The following is a 20419-nucleotide window of genomic DNA, read 5'->3' on the forward strand; positions in this document are numbered from 1 at the left end:
TTGTGGAAAACAAATTGGAGCTGTAACCCCAAATTCACTAAGTCGTGCGTATTTTTGACCTAGAAATATCACTGCATGTCTATGAACCAAGGAAATCAAGAAAGAAGGAATCCATAGGTCCAAAATATTTCTAGCAGTTCTTTTTGTAGTAATATAACAACCATTTTAAAAACTTTTTCTATATCTATTCAAAAGAAACAGAAGAAATCTGTGCTAGATGATCTATATTTTAAAGACTCTTAAATCAAAGGCAATTAATTTTCAAGATATCTTTAAGAGGAAATTAAAAAAAAAAACAGAAAATATCATGAATGGTACTATCACCAAAACAGACGACTAAAAGAACATCAGCAATTACCAAGCCAGGTAACAACTTATTCTTCTCTGCAAAATATAAGAATGACCTGTTCATTTTTTGAGGTTACCCTTGCTGCCTGATACTTACATTCTCTTGAATTATTTTAAGTTTCACAACTGTCTTAAAGGTATAGAGACTATAAAATTCCTTTGTCTGTTGTTATTTATTAATTTTAAAACAATCTTTCACTTGGCCAAACAAAATGCAACCTTAAAATCTTTCTTGAAAGATTGTTAATATGCACATATTAACATCTTGCAAACTACCATGACAGGTGCTACCATGGAAATAATCTTAACAATTCACTGAGTAGCAACATCAATCAAGGCATAAAACAGGGAGACGTGAAATATTCACCAGGGTCATGAGAGTCAACATAGTGTAGTGGAAAGAACAAGATCTTAGAGACAGAAGAACTGTGAGCTTTGCTTCAATTTTTGCTAGCTGTGTAATCCTGAATAAGTCACTTAATTTCTCTGACCCTCAGATTCTTCATATGTAAAATGGCAATAATAGTAATAACAATACTAATACCTGTGTCAAAGTGGGAAAAAACACTTTGTAAACCTTAAAGTAAAAGAAATGTGTTATTATTATTATTATTATTATATCTGCTCAGGGATAACAATATGCTAATTTCATTAAATTCTAAAACATTGGAATACCTGCCAGTGAAATCCACAGTTAATAAGTAGATCAACTTAGTCATCCGCATTGTAAAAACAAACCAAGTGAAAAAAACACGTTACCTAGATTATGGCATTCTCATAGATGAATGGGGCATTGAATAAGTCCATCTTGTTCAATAGTGCAGAGAGTTAATAAACAGAACCCATCTGAATGAGGAAGAAATCTGACTGAATTGCTCTTGTAAAGCATTTCAATGAGTCTAATATGATCTCTCTTACAAAAGTCAATTTTTTTAGTATCAACTTGGAATCAACCAATTATTTTGATGTACTAAACTCCCAATCACAAGGTCTAATATTAGAAAATCCCTCGTCTCTATTGAAGGAGAAAAAACGTTGACAAATTATTGACAAACAATGACATGTTAAAATCAGACAGTGCCATCTCTTATTGACATGCATATTTGTCATTGAAAAAGGAACCCTAGGTCAGTGAGGTGAAGTAGTGAATAGAGTACAGAATCTGTAGTCAGGAGAACCTGAGTTCAAATCCAACCTCAGACACTTAATAATTACCTAGCTGTGTGACCTTGGGCAAGTCACTTAACCCCATTGCCTTGTGCAAAAAAAAAAGAAAAGAAAAAGGAACCCTGCAGTTTGACCATGTCATGCCCTTAACTTAGTAAATACCAGTCATCATCTATTACCAGTAGGAATTAAATACAAACTCTTCCATCTGGAATTTAAGCCCTTGGTTACCTGACTCCAACCTATTGTTTCACCTTCATATACATCACTTAGTGAAGAGGAGTGATACCTATCAATTGAGAAAAGGCTAGACAAATTATAGTGTAGTAATATGAAGAAACACTATTGTGCAGTAATAAATAATGAAGGGGATGACTTCAGAAAAAACCTGGGAAGACATGTATGAATGTATGCAAAGTGAAATACAATAGCAATACTGTAAAGATAATCAGCTTTGTAAAACAATAACCAACCACAATTTCATAATATTCTGCCCTTGGAAACATGCTATCTACTTTGAAGTAGGAAGCTGATAGATTCAGATTTAAAACTGAAGCATATTTCCTTCTCTTTCTTATTTCTTTCTTTCTTTTTGGTCATGGTTAATATAGGAATAATTTTGTATTTATTTTTCTTGCCTTCTCAATTTGTGGGGTAAGGAGACAATTCTGAACTCAAAATAAACCTGAATTTTTTAAAAGTACTTTGGCATTTTATGTATTTATTTTGCATATAATAATTTTGTTTAAGCTTACATGTGTATTGTCTCCTATTACTAAATGTAGAATAGCCTTTTGGAGCAGAGACCTTTCATTTTTGTTTTTGAAACTTCAACACAGTAGTGTAGTGTTGAGCATATTATAGGTGCTTATTAAATGTTTCTTGATCAATTCATTGAATAAATCAAAAATTTATTGATTTAATACTCCTTTAAGTCAGAGATTCCTCACTTTTTTATGTACCCTGAACCCCTTTGACAATCTGGTGAATACCGACCATGGATCCTTCTAGGAATATTGTTTTTAAATGCACAAATTAAAAGACATAGGATTACAAAGAAATTCAATGGTATTGAAATATAGTTATTAAAATATATTTTTAAATAGGTGCATAGATCCTAGATTAAGAACCTCTACTCTAAGGGAATCTTGAGCAAGAAATACACAAAATGAGGGGGCATAGATGGACTGTGATTAGCAATTGTGAAAGAAATATCCACAATGATGAACAATGATAATGTCACAATCACAGAAATTCAAAGTTATAATAAACTGTCAATCTAGTTCAATTCATATCTGAACAAAAAGTTGTGCTAACACACACTCAACAAGTATTATCTAGCCTTTGACTAAAGACCTCCCAAGAGGGACAACCAAGAGGGAGTACATTCTACTTTAGCTATAGTTGTTTGGTAATTTTCCCTTATATCAAGGCCTTTTTGATTCCTTCTTCTGTCTTTTACAGTAAAAAACAAACCTGATCTCTCTTATATATGACAGCCTTTATAATGAAAGATGAACATAATACCTTCCCCCCTTCCCCCAGGCTTCACTACTTCAGAAAAAACATTCTCACTTCTTTCAACCAATTCTCATATGACCTGATCTTGAGATCCTTCAGCAACTTTCAGCTCACCCTCCTCTGGAAATTCTCTAGTGTATCAACGTCCTTTTTAAATTTTACCATATCTAGAAATAAGTCTAAACAAAAATATCTCACTATTTTGTTACTGGTTTTTGTTGCTGTCATTTATTTGTAACTAGAGGTCTGGTACCACATAGTTACAGTATTCAAGGTACTAAAAATAGATGCTTTTCCATCCTTATCTAGGATTTGTCTGTGAATCTCAACTCTATTTAAATACAAAGTGTGTAAATGAATGGAAATCAGGCAATTTACAAGCAAGATCTCAATCAGATGTTATTGGCTAGAGTTTGAGTTATATGCTACTGTCACTTCATGCATGTACTATATAAAGGAGCAGCTACTAAAAGTAATTTTCATTTTATTTACTCAGGAAAAAACATTTTTCTTAAAGAACTAGAACAAATATAACAAATGGTATCATGCTACAAAATATAGGTGACTTGATGGAATAGCTAGATAGATGATAGATAGATAGATAGATAGATAGATAGATAGATAGATAGATAGATAGATAGATAGATCTGGAATGTCTTATCAGACCTCTCAGGGAGACTGAAGTTCTAGCTTTGTGAGAAGCATATATATGACTCTAGCTGGGCAATTACTCCCTCACTTTCCTATCTTTAAGAGGACTATTGAGCTTAGAATTATGTACATCTAATATACATCAGCTAGTTGAAGTCTAGGGGCATGATTCTTCAGGGGTTTTTAGTATAAAAACCAGTTTCCCTGGTCACTATACAGAGGGAAGTGCTTCTGCCCCAGACCTTGGGGTAAATTGACCTAATTTCAGTCATATAAAGATTCCCTTCCTACCATCTAGGGCAGGTAGGTGGTACAGTGGATAAAGAAGCAGACCTCAGTTTTGTAAGTTCAAATCTGGCTTCAGTTATTATTAGCTGCATGACCCTGGACAAGTCATTTAATCCTACTGTTTCAGTTTCATCATCAAAATGAGCTGGAGAAGGAAATGGCAAACCACTCCAGTGTCTTTGCCAAGAAAACTCTAAAAGAGGTCACGAAGAGTTGAACATGACTGAAACAACAGCATCCCTAACACATGCTTATCCCACAAAAGACAATCACAAATAATGAGCATATAAATTTATCAAAGCAACTAAAATAATAATTGTGGAATCTAATGAAGACTAGGAAACTCTGACCCAGGAGTGAGATGAAACTTCAACTGGGGAGAACTATCTTACCCAGCGTAACTACTCTTAGCAGTTTCTGGGGTATATTGACCATGAATCAGGGGACATATTAATCACTAGCTTTCCCCTCCACATACCTGTATCTTTGGATTTGCCATTTGCCATGCAAAGTCCATGCCCTCTCTTGCTATCTTTCTCTGTTTTCCTTCATTTATCCATACCAGAAATCTCTCAGCCAATCAAGAATCATATCTCCCTTCACATATACAAGATCACATGTTTATTTTTCATGAAACTTCCAAACTCACTAGGACTAAGACTACATTAAAATGAATTTTAATGTCAAGTTTTCAAACCCTAGATGCAAAGTAGACTCCATAAAAGTAGATGAAAAGAAGTAAAGGGGGAAACTGAGATAAGAAGCCAAGAAGAACTATTGGTTTTTATAAGCTCCTAAAGCAAATGAGACATTGATTCTGAATATCAAAGTCAGCAATTTTTTTGGAAGTGTCATGCCCATGTATTTATTCTGCTGGATATTTTTACCAAAAAGGACTTATATTCAACATGTTGTTTAAAAGATTCAGATTCCTAGAAAAGGAGGTGGCAGAGTCATATTTCAAAAGCACATGAGTTGTATTAGTATCCATGTAGTACTTAAAGATTCCCAAAAAGAAGTTCCCAGAATATTGGGTCATTGTCCTTCACAGAAATTATGAGAAGATATGAACAAGAATCTCACAGGAGGAAAAACAAAAATGAGTTATCATCTGTATAGCATAGAGAGTATTCCACCAAGATGATATCATGAATCCATTATAGGTTTCTTTGACAATGCACACATATTTTCTAATGTAACACAGAAAAGTACACATTGGAAATATGTCCTTGGGTAAAATCACTCTTGTTCCATGCTGTCTTTAAGGTCTTCGGCAGGGAAAAAGCAACAGAAAATGGCATCAATCCCAGGGTGGTCACTGTATTAGTCAGTTTTACTTAAATGTATTTTAGTTGGAAAAGGACTATATTAAAAGCAAAAAGCATAGATCAATTTTTTTTTAAAAAAAGATGTTTGTTTAATTGAATTTGCTTGTTAGTGTATACTGAGATAGATAAATCAAACTTTGGCTCTTTTAGGACAGCATATGGCTAAGATTAGGAAGCTGTATTCTGTGGTATAAGTAAAAATTGCCCAATCTGCTTTACAGCAGTAATTTGACCCTTGTTTGCTACAATAGTCCAGTTCCACTCATTGCACCTTTTTTATGGTTAACCTTCAAAGTATGCCCAACTCATTAGGCAATATTGAGTGGTTTATAAACACTGTCAGTGGTAGGAAGGCAGGCTGCTAATGACTGAGAGATCAAAAGAAAGTGAAACAATCCATATTTCATGAAGAAATAGCTGTTAGATATAAAAGCTGTCTTCCCTTTCCCATGATTAAATGAGAAATCAGCATCTAATTATCTTTTCACATGTGTCCCAGCACAGATCATGCATCTTGGCCCTGAACAAATGAAAGGCATTTCAAAATATCTTCGCATCTGCACAGGCAATAAAACAAGAAAAGTAACCCAGGATGAAAATTAATAAATTTAGAATAAAGAAGAAATCAAATTAGCTTCCCTGGATATACCATCAACTGCTTTCATATTTTTTGTGTACGTATATATTTGTATGTAATTAATTTTATTTTTCTAATTACATATAAAAACATATTTTTAGCATTCATTTAAAAATGTTGAGTTCCAAACTTTCTCCCTCTCTCCCTCATCTCACCTTATCTTAAATGTTAAGCAATTTGAAATAGGGTATAAGTGTGGAATCATGTAAAACATATTTCCATATTAGTCATATTGTAAAAGAAGAAGCAGAACATAAGAAAAAAATCATAAAAAAGAAAAAGAAAAATAGTATGTTTTAATTTGCATTCAGGCTCCATCAATTCTTTCTTTGGAGGTGAATAGCATTTTTTCCTGAGACTTTTGGAATTGTCTTGGATCATTGTATTTCTCATCATATAATATTGCTGTTACTATATATAAAGTTCTCCTGGTTTTGCTCACTTTATCTTACAACAGTTCATGTAAGTCTTTCCAACTTTTTCTGAAATCCACCTGATCATTATTTTGTATAACAAAATAGTATTTCATTAAATTTACATACCACAATTTGTTCAGCCATTCTGAAATTAATGGACATTCCCTCAAATTCCAACTTTTTGCCACTACAAAAAGAACTACTATAAATATTTTTGTGTAAATTGATCCTTTTCCCTTTTTTCATCAACTATTTTCAAAATAAAATCATTATCCAGATGGAATTGTGCTACAGTGGAGCAAGGGCAGATATTAGGTAATTAAAAAAAAATAAAGGAGATAGAGGAAAAGGTCATTTGGAGATGAAAGGTAGATTGATTGGTCCTTAAGGATAATTGAAAAACTAAAGTAAAGAACTGTACATGTACTTTCAGAAAAGAAAGAGGAATATTTGGAGAGGAGGGAGGGTAGGTGTTTAAAGTATAGTGTCAGGGGCCGCTAGGTGGCATAGTGGATAGAGCACAGGCCCTGGAGTCAGGAGTACCTGAGTTCAAATCCGACCTCAGACACTTTCTAATTACCTAGCTGTGTGGCCTTGGGCAAGTCGCTTAACCCCATTGCCTTGCAAAAAAAACAAACAAACAAACAAACAAACCTCTATAAAGTATAGTATCACAGTGGCAGGAACTAACTATCATGGGCAAATAAAGGATACTAATACTGTCTATGAGTCTTTCTATGAAACTTTATCTGTGTCTAATAGAAAGAAAAACTGCCCTGAACAGCTAACCAGTGCATTGTATCATTGTGAAAAGCCAATCTGAAGTATTTCAAGGTTTATTTTGTCCCTAATAGAATAATTTGAGACCTGCATCTTCTATGTAGTTTCTTCTTTTTTCTCTATTTTGTCTGTGTAGATTTGGCCTTGTTGCTAATTCTTGGCACTGCTGTTGTCGTTGTTGTTGCTGTTGTTCAGTTTTTTCAGTTGTGTCCAACTCCTTGAGCCTCATTTTGGGGTTTTCTTGACAAAAACACTGGTTTTCCATTTTCTTCTCCAGTTCATTTTACAGATGAGGAAACTAAGGAAAACAGGATTAAGTGACTTGTACAGGGTCACACAGCTAGTAACTGCTTTTGGTCAGATTTTCATTCAGATATATTAGTCTACCTGATCTGGCACTCTATTTACTGTGCTACCTAGCTGTCCTATGCAATGACTATCTCTCACATGGAAGAAGAACTCTAATGATCCTTGAGTTGTATCTTTATTCACATTCAAGAGTCAAGTATAACTAATAAATATTCTGTGATTTGGAGCAGTGCCTCTACTTGGCTACACCATGTAGGAGGGATTCAAAAATGACAAATTTCCATTACTTCTATAAATGTATATGTAAGTTTCTTTAATAGTTCATTTCCAGTTTGAAAGATTTTTATTCAGCCAGTTAATTTGCATAATGATAGCAAATAACCATGGGCATAAAGTATTTTTAATGCATTCACATAAATGAATAGAAATGTAGTCCTGACACTCCAGGTTGACTTCAGCTCAAATCCTGGGCAGCTGGCAAAACCTTGCCTGATGTCAAATATTATATTGTCAATGGATTATAGAATGAGAAACATTATTTTGTTGTTGTTGTTTTTGCAAAGCAATGGGGTTAAATGACTTGTTCAAGATCAAACAGCAGGTATCAAGTATTTATGGTCACATTTGAATTCAGATTTTCCTGACTGAAGAACTGCTCCTCTCCTCACTGCACCACCTGTCATTCTGTCCCAAAAATGATAAAATTTAGAGTAGAAGGAAGCTTAGAGATCATAATGCCCAACTTCCTCATTTTACAATTAAAAAATGTTAAAAAAGAAAGAAAATGAGATTGTTATTTTCTTAAAACAGAACTGATAATGTCCTTTTTTTACTCAAAAATTTTCAGTGTTCCCTAATTCACCCAACACAAAGTCAAAAAGCATTGATTTAGTACCCACTATGTGCAAGTCACTGTGAAAAGTGATTTAGTAGACAGCTAATGAATAGTGCCCTGGACCTAGGGTTACAAAGACCTAAATTCAAATCCAATCTCAGATTCCCCAGAGCTTTGCAATACTGCACAAATCACTAAAACTTTGCTTGCCTTGGTTTCCTCAATGGTTAAATGGATATGGTAAAACCACTTACTTCATAGTTTTTAAAAGGATCAAATATTATAGTTTCTAGCACAATAGAAGTTAAATAAATACTTATTCCCTTTCTTTCTCCTTTATCACCTAGAATACAAAGACAAAAGGGTGACAACCCATATCTATTAGGGGCTTACATTCTATTTGCATTCTATTACCAAAAATCCTGGCTTTAATGTCCTCCATAGTCTAGTTCCCATCAACTAGTTTACATTTGTTTCATATATAAAACTTTTGCTGTTTCTCCCAGTTTTTAGTACTCTCTACCTCAAGAAATTATTTCAATCAGTTAATAAGAATTTATGAAGTACCTACCTACTATGTGTCGGTCATTGTGCTAAGTGCTGTGGATACAAAAAGAAGCAAGAGTCTCTGACCTCAAGAAGTTCACTATGTAATGGAGGAGACAACAAACTGTCCAGATACTATTAAGAGACATCCTGTGTTCTTGAGTTAAGACCCAGCAAGCAAAGCTGGGTCTGAACTTGGCATAGCACACTTATGACCTCCAAATGAACCAAACCAGGTGCCCTGCTGTTGCTCCTGGTCAGCCAACCTTGGTTCTATGCCCTGCTGAATAACCACAAGACTGAATGACCCCAACAACTTTTAGACAGTTTGTTGTGCTCCAACTGTGGACCCAGAGACTATTTATTCAAGACCCAAGAAAGAGTGTGGTCTAGTCAAGCCAATTGTCATTTTCATGCTTAAAAACCCTACCCTTGTCAAAAACAGGTGTCTCCCTTCTCAGGAAGGAGCACTTCCCTTGCAAACTATTTCCCTCACTTTGAAATTAGACTTCTTTTTGATTCCTGACTCTTCTGACCCTAGCCTATTCTATTCAGCTCCAGCCATTCACAAGTTAGAGATCAGTTCTGCTTGATAAAACAGATCTGTACAAACTAAAACAGGATAAATAGGAATACTTAACAGAGAGAAGGTACTAGAATTACTTAATGATTCTCTGTGTTTATGAGTAGCAGTGTGGTATAGAAGAAAAAATGTTGGAGTTGAAATTCCAAGATATGGATTCTGCCATTCACTGACTATATGACCTTAGGCAGCCTCTCTGAGCCTCAGTTCTGTAATATGAAATGATTGGGCCAGATGATCTAAAGGTGCTTTCTAGTTCTCACATTCCCTTTGGTTTTTGCACTGGTTACCCAACATACCTGGAATGCTTCTTTCCTCTCCACATCTAAAAATCACTTTCTTTCAAAAATCCACCTAATGCAGGAAACCTTCTACCTATAAGGTTATCTTCTATCTACTGTGTGTATTTGAATGTACCTAATTATTTATAGATTTTTTTTAACCTCTGAATATAAGCTTTTTATGGGCAGAGACTGTTTCTGCCTTTCTTATCCCCGGTATTTAACTTGCCTAATGCATTGCTGTTGTTCTGTTGTTTCAGTTGTGTCCAACTCTTCATGACTCCATTTGGAGTTTTCTTTTTTTTTTTAGTTTTTTTTGCAAGGCAAATGGGGTTAAGTGGCTTGCCCAAGGCCACACAGCTAGGTAATTATTAAGTGTCTGAGACCGGATTTGAACCCAGGTACTCCTGACTCCAGGGCCAGTGCTTTAACCACTACGCCACCTAGCTGCCCCTGGAGTTTTCTTGGCAAAGAAATTTCCTTTTTCAGCTCATTTTACAGATGAAGAAACTTAGGCAAACAGGTTAAATCACTATCTCAGTCACAGTCAGAAGACTCTGAGGTAGATTTGAACTAAGGAAGATGAGTCTTCCATCACCTACCCTAGAAAATATTTAATAACTGTTTATTGATTGATTGGTTGATTGTATCAATTAAATACACATTATATCAATCAAATAAAAACTGCTTGAAGGTAAAGATTATTTCCTTTTTGTATTTTCATCATTAACACATAGTAGCATGAATCTGCAGAGTACATGCTTAATCAATACTGTATAATTGAATGAATGTTGAATTATTCAGTGCCTGGTACACAGTAAATGTTTAATAAATCCTTATTGGTCGATTGATTAGGGATTCACTGAGGATTTTTGAATATAGTAGACATGGAAGACAAGTTGCTTTTTTTTTAATTTAACAGAAGTGACTTGTCTATGCCCCCTCGGGACCAGACCCCCATTCTCCTCTTTCCAGTATAGAGCCCTCTCCAATGACTAATCCCAATTCGTAGTCAGAAGAGATAATGTAAGTAGAGGGTAAAGAGAATTACAAATGATGTTTTTAGAGATTTAAAATTTTTTATTTAAATGACAGCCATGGTGACTAATTATATCACATTTCTTTCTTTCAGAGAGTTGATTTTTAATTGGATTTAGAAACAATGTTAGGGAGTAAGACAGACAAAGGGGCTGATAGATAGGGAGCTGGAAGCTTGGAGACAGCACATGGTACAATCTTGTTTCAGGATGAACCCCATTTCAAATATGTGGTTTTATTGACATCTGTAGAATCTGTAGAAACATATCCGATGCCCACTTGAAAGCAACTTTTGCCAAACTTTGAACAAAGGAGTTTTGGAAAAACATAAAATCATATTGCCATAGATTTCAGAAGCATGAGCTCATACACCTGGAGCCCTAAAACACAGCATTAGCACAGGACTGAAATGATTCTGCAAAGGGAAAATTCTCATTCTCTCCTAACTACATTGGGGTATAAGTAATTACAGGCAAGGATATCCTAAGGCATACTGAAACGCAAGAGAGCTCCCATGTTCTTGAGGGTTCTTCTGTGCTGTTCAATCATAGGATCTCTGGCTTCAACTTCTTAGTATTGATATGACCTCACCAGCAGCCACATGAGGATCACAGTTATGAGGACCACGGTAAAGTTGAGACATATCTCTCTTGTAGATCTCTCCATGCTCAAGATGGGTCAACAGGAAGCTTAAGGCAGCCTTCCTGAGCAACTGCCTGTCCTTTGCCTCCTGTCAGTGAGCAAAGAAAGAAACACACACTGAGGCTATAAAGTACCTTATATTGCTTGGAGTGAATGTTATTTCTTTCTTAGAAGTTTATGGATGCAGTTCCAAAGTCACAAGTACAAGAGAAGCTTCCCACCTTCTCCAATATCCACAATTTTGCAAACATTACATCCATATAATCCTGAAAACACCTCTCACATAATAGGCAATCCTAGGGAGTAAGTGCTAAATTTAGATGTACTGCTATTTTAATAAGAGCTTAAGCCACTTAATCTTACTCAGGTTATGTTAAGATTAGAAGTTTCTCGAAAAGGGGGCTATAAATTTTTTGTCTCGCTACATAGTGCTTGACATATTTTGTGGTGCTCAAGAAATATTAAATGATAGAATCATACTTACACATTTTATGCATTTGATCAGATTCAATAATTTACCAACCACATATCATATAAATGACACTGTGGCTATATTTTCTCTACATAAACCAAATAAACTGAACATCTACAATTAGGTAATATTAGAGAGAACTTGAATCCAGGTCTTCTGTGTCTAGAACCATGTTGTAGACCACGAAACCAAAACCCAGTCAGTTCATTTTTTTAAAAATCTGTTAGGTAAAGGTAAAAGGGGAAACTTGTAAAGCAATGTAAAAATAAATGTCATTAATAAAAATTTACTTTGAAAATATTTATATTAACAGCTTCATTAGATGGAAGAATGGAAGGGAGAGAAAATTAAAGTCAGAAGGTCTATGTTCAAATCCCCTAATTCCATTTTCAAACTTTAACTCCCTAAGCCTTCATTTTTAATCTGTAAATTACAAATAATAAAACTTGCCCTTCCTACCTAACAGGAGGGCTGTATAGCTCAAACAAGAACATCTTTGTAAATTTCTACTGAATATCTGCTACTATTTTTATTCTGGCATCTTAGAGATAGTACCATATATAGCAGTAAGTCAGCAGAACTTCCTAGAGATAAAGGAAATAATTCTAATACCTTACATCAGTATAATAATTTATAGTTTTCAGAGAATTTTTGAATACTTTATCTCATTTAATACTCATGATAACTTTATAATGCAGACTGTTTCCAGTTGAGGAAATGGCGGCTCAAAGAAATTTAATAACTTGTCCAAAGATTATTAACTTAATCAAAAGAGACTGTGACAAAGGAAGAGCATGGATTTGATATCAGAAGGCCCAGATGACCTTGGATAAATCACTTTGCTTCTCTAAGGTCTCAGTTTCTTCCACTATAAAATAAATGGTGTTAGAGAGTGGGGTTAGCCCTAAACTATGAGGACCTTTCCGGTTATGCCATGCTATGATGACTGACTACTGGGATTAACAAGTTTAGTAGATTAGAATAGCTGTAAATTCCCAACAGAGCATTCTCTTCTGATAGGCTGGCTGACATATTGCCTCTTTCTTGATGTTTATCTTGCAGAATTACTGGCTCTTTGAAGGTGACCCTGAATAGATTTGTTACTATGCATCATAAAGCATCTTGCAGTCTCATACTTGAAAACAATTTTTAAAGGAGTTTCATCATTAAACCTAAGAAAATGTAGTACAAGGACACTTTCCTTGGAAATAAAAAAAAATTGAAGGTTATCAGCCTGTGACAGTTTTTTAAGAACTCCTCAGGTTATTTTTATATAACCACAATCCCATAAGGGACATGAAGCAAAATATAGTAAGGACTCAGAACAGCAAACTTTTATTTTCCAGCAGATTACCTTCAAGGATTTATCATTATATCTAGCACAGAGAGTTAGGGGATAAACAGACGATATCATTGGCACTGATATTTTTGTTCAGTTGTTTCTGTCATATCTACTTCTTCTTGGCCTCATTAAGGGCTTTCTTTGGCAAAGATGCTAGAGTAGTTTGACATTTCCTTCTCTAATTCATTTTACAGATGAGGAAACTGAGGCATATTAGGTTAAGTGACTTGTACAGGGTCACAAAGCTGGTAAATGTCTGAGGCCAGATTTGGAGCTCAGGAAGATGAGTCTTCCTGACTCCAGTCCCTACACTATAACCACTGTGCTATATAGCTATGTATAAGGAATTACTAGTTGAAGAAACTTCTGCTGCCAAAGAAAGATGGTACTTTCTCTACAATTCATATAGCCTTAGTGAGTTGCTTAGATTATCTTTCAAGGGCAGATAACCAGCAAGTGTCAGAGGCAGGACTATAGAACCCAAGGTTTTTGTCTCTGGGTGGCTCTCTATTGATTGCACCATGCTATCTCTTATCTGACATATAGTAGGTGCTTGATGCATGCTTCTTGATTGGTTAACCTAAGGACAAGTTTCACCACCTCTCAAATAACACTCAGAATCCAGTTCACTTCACACCTGATGTCAAACCATCCAATTTTAATTGGGTGTCCTATCATGGGCTCATGATGTTGGTGTTGGAAGGGTCCTTACAGGTCATTTTACAAGGGAAGAAAAGGAGATCAAAAGTGACACACAGATGTGAAGATCCAGCAATCAAACTCATGTCCTCCACTCTTGAATCCTGCCCATTTTTCACTCTTCCTCACTGCTTCTTAATGTGGTATTGTCCCAGTAATAGGCTCATAGTTTTAGAGCTGAAAGAAACCTCAGAGGTCTGGTCTAATACCATCATTTTATAGAGGAGGAAATGAATCCCAGAGAAGTTGAATGATTGCCCAAAGACCCAAGTGGCAGATCTGAGAATCAAATGCTCTTTTCCACTGAATCACACTGCTTCTCATGAAATATGGATGAAAGGGAAATCCAGAAAAACTCAGATTAGTAAACCAATGCAGAAACTAGATGCTTTGCATGGAAATTTTGAGAGGATTATCATCTATAATCTTGAGACAAAACTCAAAAGGAGAAAGGGACTAAAAAAAAAAAGAGAAGAGGGAAAATAACCTCAAACCATGTGAAAAAAAATCAAAATTGCTATTCCTCTGATATTATAAGGAATATTAAGTGTATAATGTTTTCTTCTAAGCACATTTTCCAAAATCAATAACCTTTTGTATTCTCATTTGCAACTTTTACACACTCACACACATGCATACAGATATTCAACATAAATATTAAATGACAATTCTTTGTTACCAGGAGAGGATAAATGAAGCACCCTCGTCTGGGTCTTGGTTCTGAGCCTTTGTTCTGCCCTTGCTGTCTTTCCAGTGTTGTCTGGACTCCCAGGCTCTTGAGCAGCAACTAAAGTAGTCAGACCCAGGGAGGAGGGCCACAAGGGTGGTGGCAATCAGAGTGATGTCATTAACCAAGCATTTTCAAGGAGTAACCTGGACAGATGGGTGGCTATTTATGCTTTGGGGGACCAGAGGGTTGTACTGACTTACACATTTTAGTCCTATTCTTTGCTATCAATTGCTATTAAAATTATGGAGACCTCAAAAATGCTATGATTCTCACTGACTTTTGCAGTGCTTTCACTGATTCCTTCTGTAGAAGGTTTTAACAAATAGGGACTACGGCATCTGCTTTCAAGACTCACTAACTAAAAAAAGGATTAAGATCATCCTGGAACAGGACATTTGGTTGTCATACACCAGAATGGAACTGAGTATTAGAGAACCATCCCAGGATTGAGTTATTTGAACTAGAAAATTCTTACCCAGCACTGAATGAAGTCATCTTTAGTTTTTTCAGAACTGATTAGAGGCCAGACAGTATAATATTTACACCTGTTGCTGCATGATATTTCAACTATGGTTTTCTGCACGTCATCACACTAGCATATATTTTAATCTAAGACAACTGTGGAAAATGTGATTGGTTGCCTTTTATAACAAGAAAGGTTATTAGTATATCTCTGAAATTAAAAACTCAGTAGGTTAAGTTGGAAGAAAAGAAAATCAAGATTCATAAAATGAATGATTTCCTCTAAATCAGTATAGGAAATTTCCAGATCTTTCTCCACAAGATGCAAATTAACCATTTATAATTTTAGAGGTTTGCCTGTGATGTTAAATGATCTACAAATAGTCACTTAGCTAGAATGTGTCCGAAGAAGGACTTAAACCAGAATCTTTCTGATTCTGAATCCAGTCCTCTATCCACTACAAGTTGTCTTATAATTTGATGATTTTTGGAGTTTTGGGGGTAACAAGTTTCTGGGACAATAAGTTGTGTCTCAGGGAAAACTGAATTATAGAGGATCTCATCAAATAAAGCTTTTTTATTACTTTTAAGTAACTATAAAGAGTACTTAAAAGGTGACTTAGATTATCTGATTGATCTCATAATAATCCTAAAATGTAGGTAGGGATAGTCTGATAATGATAACTAAGTGGAGCAGTTGAGAATGTATTAGGTCTGGAGTAGAGAAGCCTTTAACTTGTAAAAAACTAATAAAAAATAAAAGTAAAAACTAATAAAAAATTTTAAAAGGGGACAGCTAGGTGGCACAGTGGATGGAGCACCAGCCCTAGAGTCAGGAGTACCTGAGTTCAAATCTTATCTCAGACACATAATAATTACTTAGCTGTGTGACCTTGGGCAAGTCCCTTAACCCCACTACCTTGTAAAAAAAATTAATTAAAAAAAAAAGAAGCCTTCAACTTCCAAAGGTGGCACCTACCTCCCAGAGTTGTTATGAGAATAAAATGGAATAATATTTGCAAAGAGTTTTGACATCTTTAAAGTCCTATATGAATGTTGGATATCTTCATGGTTACTATGAAGAAATAGAAACTACTTTTACAGAGATTTAGGCAGATCATTTAACCTTTGCAACTCTCTTAAGACTATAAATTGCATTTAAAAAAGTTACAAAAAAAGCCTCCCCTGCTTTAGTAGACAGTTTCCTTCTCCAGTAGTTTCCTTTAACAATGAAATCACAGATTCAATTCCTCTCCCTCTCCCTTTCTTTTACATGTTTATCTAATTTTAGCCTTATGACAACCCAGGAAGATAGTGCTATTATTAATCCCCTTTGACTAATAAGGAAATAGAGACTCAGATGTTTAGTGACTTACCACAACCACACAAGCTAGAAAATTTCAGAGGTGAGATTTGAATCCAGGTTTTTCCTGACTCCAGGTTCAGTATCTTTTCACAATAGTTCTGTTGTTGTTCAGTCATTTTTCAGTCATATTCTACTCTTCGTGACACCATTTGGGTTCTTCTTGGCAAAGATACCAGAGGGATTTCCCATTTCCTTCTCTGTTCATTTTATAGCTGAGGAAACTGAGGCAAAGTTAAGTGACTTACCCAGAGTCACATATCTTTTAACCATCTGAGGTCAGACTTGAACTCAGAAAGATGAATCTTCCTGACTTCAAGACAGGTGCTATATCCACTGCACCACCTAACTGGACCTACCTTTCTACAAATGAGGAAACAGACTTGGAAAAATCAAGTCATTTGACATTGCTGGTAAATAGAAGAGCTGACGCTTGAATTTAGCTCTTCAGATTCTAAGTCCTTTGTTTTGAATAAAAAGAGTAAGTGGAACTAACAAACTTTTGGTTAATAGTTTTTCAATTATTTAAATTATAATATTGTTACCCTTTTGAAGGGATTCAAAACATTGGAATGTAAAGGGGAAGTTTTTCTAGAAGCAAAAGAAACAATCTACTTCTCATAAAGGAGCTTAGTCTTAAATAGATCTTTGAAAAGACTAGAGAAAGCAGTAACTTTCCCCAGAAAACAGATCTCTCTTAATACGTTTATCATGGTCATTCATCTACACAAGATCCAATGAGAATATAACTGATCATCAGAAATAGAGATTAAAACTGAAGGAAGTCATCCATGAACAGGAAGAAATAACAGGGGAGATTAAGATCAGAATATAGGCTCAGAAGGAACTAACAAGGAGAGGCTTCTGCCATGAAAGAGACTCATACTACTCCCTCTAAAAAAGATCATTGCAGCACTCTGGCTGAAGAAAGCCTAGTACCACCCAACCAAGTCTGTGGTTGAAGGTGGTAAGAGATTGTAACACCCAGAAGAGTCCAGCAGAGATACAATGGTTCAGTGGTCATGCTAGCTACCAAAGTCATTCTAAAAGCAGCTGCCCAGGAGTTAAGTGACCTGCCTATCTCAGCCAGGGAGCAACTGGATCTTGTAGGCAAGAAAACTGTCTAGTCTATCCCAGGAGTCACTGAGTTCAGTGAGGAGTCAACTCAATAGCCAAGTAACATGCTTGATCCATTCCAGCAATGAATTAACTTAGCCATCTAAAACACCATACTTTGCAAGAAATCAGTTCAATTGAGCGAGGAGACAACTTTTTGTCATCAGAATTATACTCTACTTCTAACTTCATGAGGACCCTCCAGAAGTCAAAATAAACAAAAAAGACAAAACCAAACAAAAGTTATGACCCTACAGATCCAGATTGGTGGGTTGACTTGGCTTTGCATATGCTTCACACATGTACCCTATTACCACTGTACTTAAAATTTGTATCTATCCTTTCACAGACTCTGTGTGTCTTTGTGAAATAGTATACACAATTTTTTAAAGGATATACTTTGTAATAATTGGTTGTGCTATATCTCTGAATAAATGTTTTTTTTTTGCTATAGAACTTATTTTACTGTCTAGTTGTTAAAGGTGAGCACACAAGAAAGAGTTCATGTGGTATAAAGAGGATAGCCTCCCTAGAACCCTGAAAGTGGGAGTAGTTTCCTTTCTTGGAACACAACCTCCTTGGTACCAGTGTGGGTTGAGGGAATGACACTAAATGGAGTGTCACATAATGATTAGATATAACTGATAATCAACATGACTATTTTATGTATTTAAAGGTTGTTTCTAAAGAGTTTCAGTGTTGTTGTTTATCCTCTTAAATACTTTAAAGGTCCTCCTTATAATCATCTATATGTTATTATTTTATTAAACAAAATCTTAATTCATTGATAATACAGCATAAAGCAGTAAGGTTTCTACATAACCATAAATTTATTCTACCTAACACATTATCCCCGAATATAGACAGTGCCTTTAAAATAAGAACTCTCTGAAAAGAGATGAATGTGTGGATGTGTGGATGTGTGTGAATGTGTGTGAGATAGGTTGTGTAAGTAATAAGAAGAGAACTGGTCTTAGAGCTTAGAAGACCCGAGTTCAAGTCTATTCTCTGACAAATTCTGAATTTGTGATCCTGGGGAATTCACTTAATCTCTGAATGTTTTAGACAACTAAGATTATAATTGGCAGAGAATTGAATTGGAGGAGAACTCTTGGAGAGTTCTCTGTATCAATAAGATTACAGATCAAGTCCATATCTACATATTCCTAAATATGCCTATAAATAAGTATATGTAAATGGACTTTCATGTAGAAATATCATACTAAAATAGCATGAAATACATTCACTATCAAAGTGAGGATTTTTTACATTTCTTTTCCCTTAAATGAATGCTTTATTCATTTTTATAATCACTTTTTCTCTCTTGAAAAGTTTGTTCAATATCCAGATTATTGACAAAGATGATGTCTACCATCTGGACCCCATTCTCCTTTCCAAGGAAAGCTAATCACACTTCACCATTCCATCTGCCACATAAAAGCTCCCTCTTTCATTGCTGTTTTCTAAACTGTTTGTTCATGAAATCATAACTTTAGATCCGGAAGGGATCTCAGATTTCTTTTCTTTTTTTCTTTTTTTGTTTTTTTTTCAAGGCAAATGGGGTTAAGTGGCCACACAGCTAGGTAATTATTAAGTGTTTGAGGCAGGATTTGAATTCAGGTACTCCTGACTCCAGGGTTGGTGCTCTATCCACTGCACCACCTAGCCGCCCCGAGGGATCTTAGATTTCTAACTCAATTCTCTAAGTTAATAGATAAGGAAACTGAGACCCAAAGAGGCTAAGTGACTTGACCAAGGTCACACAGGTCATGTCCTCTGACTCTAAATCTATCATCCCTTCTGCTTCACTGTACCGTCTCTATGTTTCCAGTAATGCTACATGTTGAGATTAAGAAAAATTTGTAACTAATGGCATACCATCTGGCAGATTCACTTGTATTGTTCTCTTATTCCTGACCATCCTGCTAAGGGTGAGATTGCAGAATTTTTTACAAGGCCAGATTTAGAGAAGAGGAGAGGAATTGTGATCTATGTTTGGACCAAAATGTTAATGAAAGTTTACTCTAATTCATGCACAGAGAAACCTGTATGTGTTTGTTTTCTCAGATGCACATTTTCCATTATTCTTCAAAGCTTAGTGGCATTATTAAAGTGAATAAACTACTCTGTTTTTTTAGTATAACATAAGCCCAACATGGCCTGATGAATTTTTTTTCCTCCAGCAATGGGCAATCTTGATACAGCTTCTGTCACCACATGCCTTGTAATAAGATAGCATCCTGGAATGACAGAGAATGAGTAATAATTTTAGTACAGTCAAACATTCACAACTAGTTGGTTGCCATCTGGCAGATTCCTCACATACAGTCTTCATCTTTTGACTCTGAGACTTTGCCTGGCTATTTCAAATTCATGTAGTAACCTCCTTCCTCCTCTCCACCAAATTCTGTCTTTTGCCTCTTTTACATTACTTTTATCCAGATATTTTTCTCTTTGTATAAAGTTACAGTAAATTAGGCTTTATGAAGGAAATGACAACCCAGATTTTAGAAACACTTTTGATCTCTAAAGGGTAGGTAGCACTTATATTGTGGATGTCTGAGTATAAATTAATGGTGTATTATATTCAATGTATGATACAGTGTATATATGTGTGTGTATGCGTGTGTGTATATATATATATAGTGCCAAAAATGGATAATTTTATCAATTTAACCAAAAGTTGGTCAATTGAATTTGTCTTAGGAAAAACTATCCAACTGTTGGTCTGATCAAATGAATGAATCTATTAAGTTTAAATTTATGTGTCTAGTTTCCCTTCCAAATATTTATCAAAACCTGAGCCATAAACATTAAAGTTTCCTACTATTATTGCACTACTATCTATGTTTTCTTGTATTCATT

At 35.2% G+C, this 20419-nt stretch overlaps 1 protein-coding gene across 1 annotated transcript; it reads right to left on the minus strand.

The window, feature by feature from the left end:
• Positions 1-10749: 10749 nt before the first annotated feature.
• SLN (sarcolipin) lies at positions 10750-14669 on the minus strand. Its single transcript, XM_074216610.1, has 2 exons — positions 14563-14669; positions 10750-11458 (listed from the first exon to the last, which is right to left on the minus strand). The coding sequence occupies exon 2, from the start codon at positions 11392-11394 to the stop codon at positions 11299-11301; it is 96 nt and encodes a 31-aa protein (XP_074072711.1). The 5' UTR covers positions 11395-11458; positions 14563-14669; the 3' UTR covers positions 10750-11298.
• Positions 14670-20419: the final 5750 nt, after the last annotated feature.

The sequence above is a fragment of the Macrotis lagotis genome, chromosome 1 (genome assembly GCF_037893015.1).
Source record: "Macrotis lagotis isolate mMagLag1 chromosome 1, bilby.v1.9.chrom.fasta, whole genome shotgun sequence".
Lineage (NCBI taxonomy): Eukaryota > Metazoa > Chordata > Mammalia > Peramelemorphia > Peramelidae > Macrotis > Macrotis lagotis.

Excerpts from the sequence above, each read along its gene's own strand:
- SLN (XM_074216610.1), bottom strand. The coding sequence starts at position 11,394 with ATGGAGAGATCTACAAGAGAGATATGTCTCAACTTTACCGTGGTCCTC.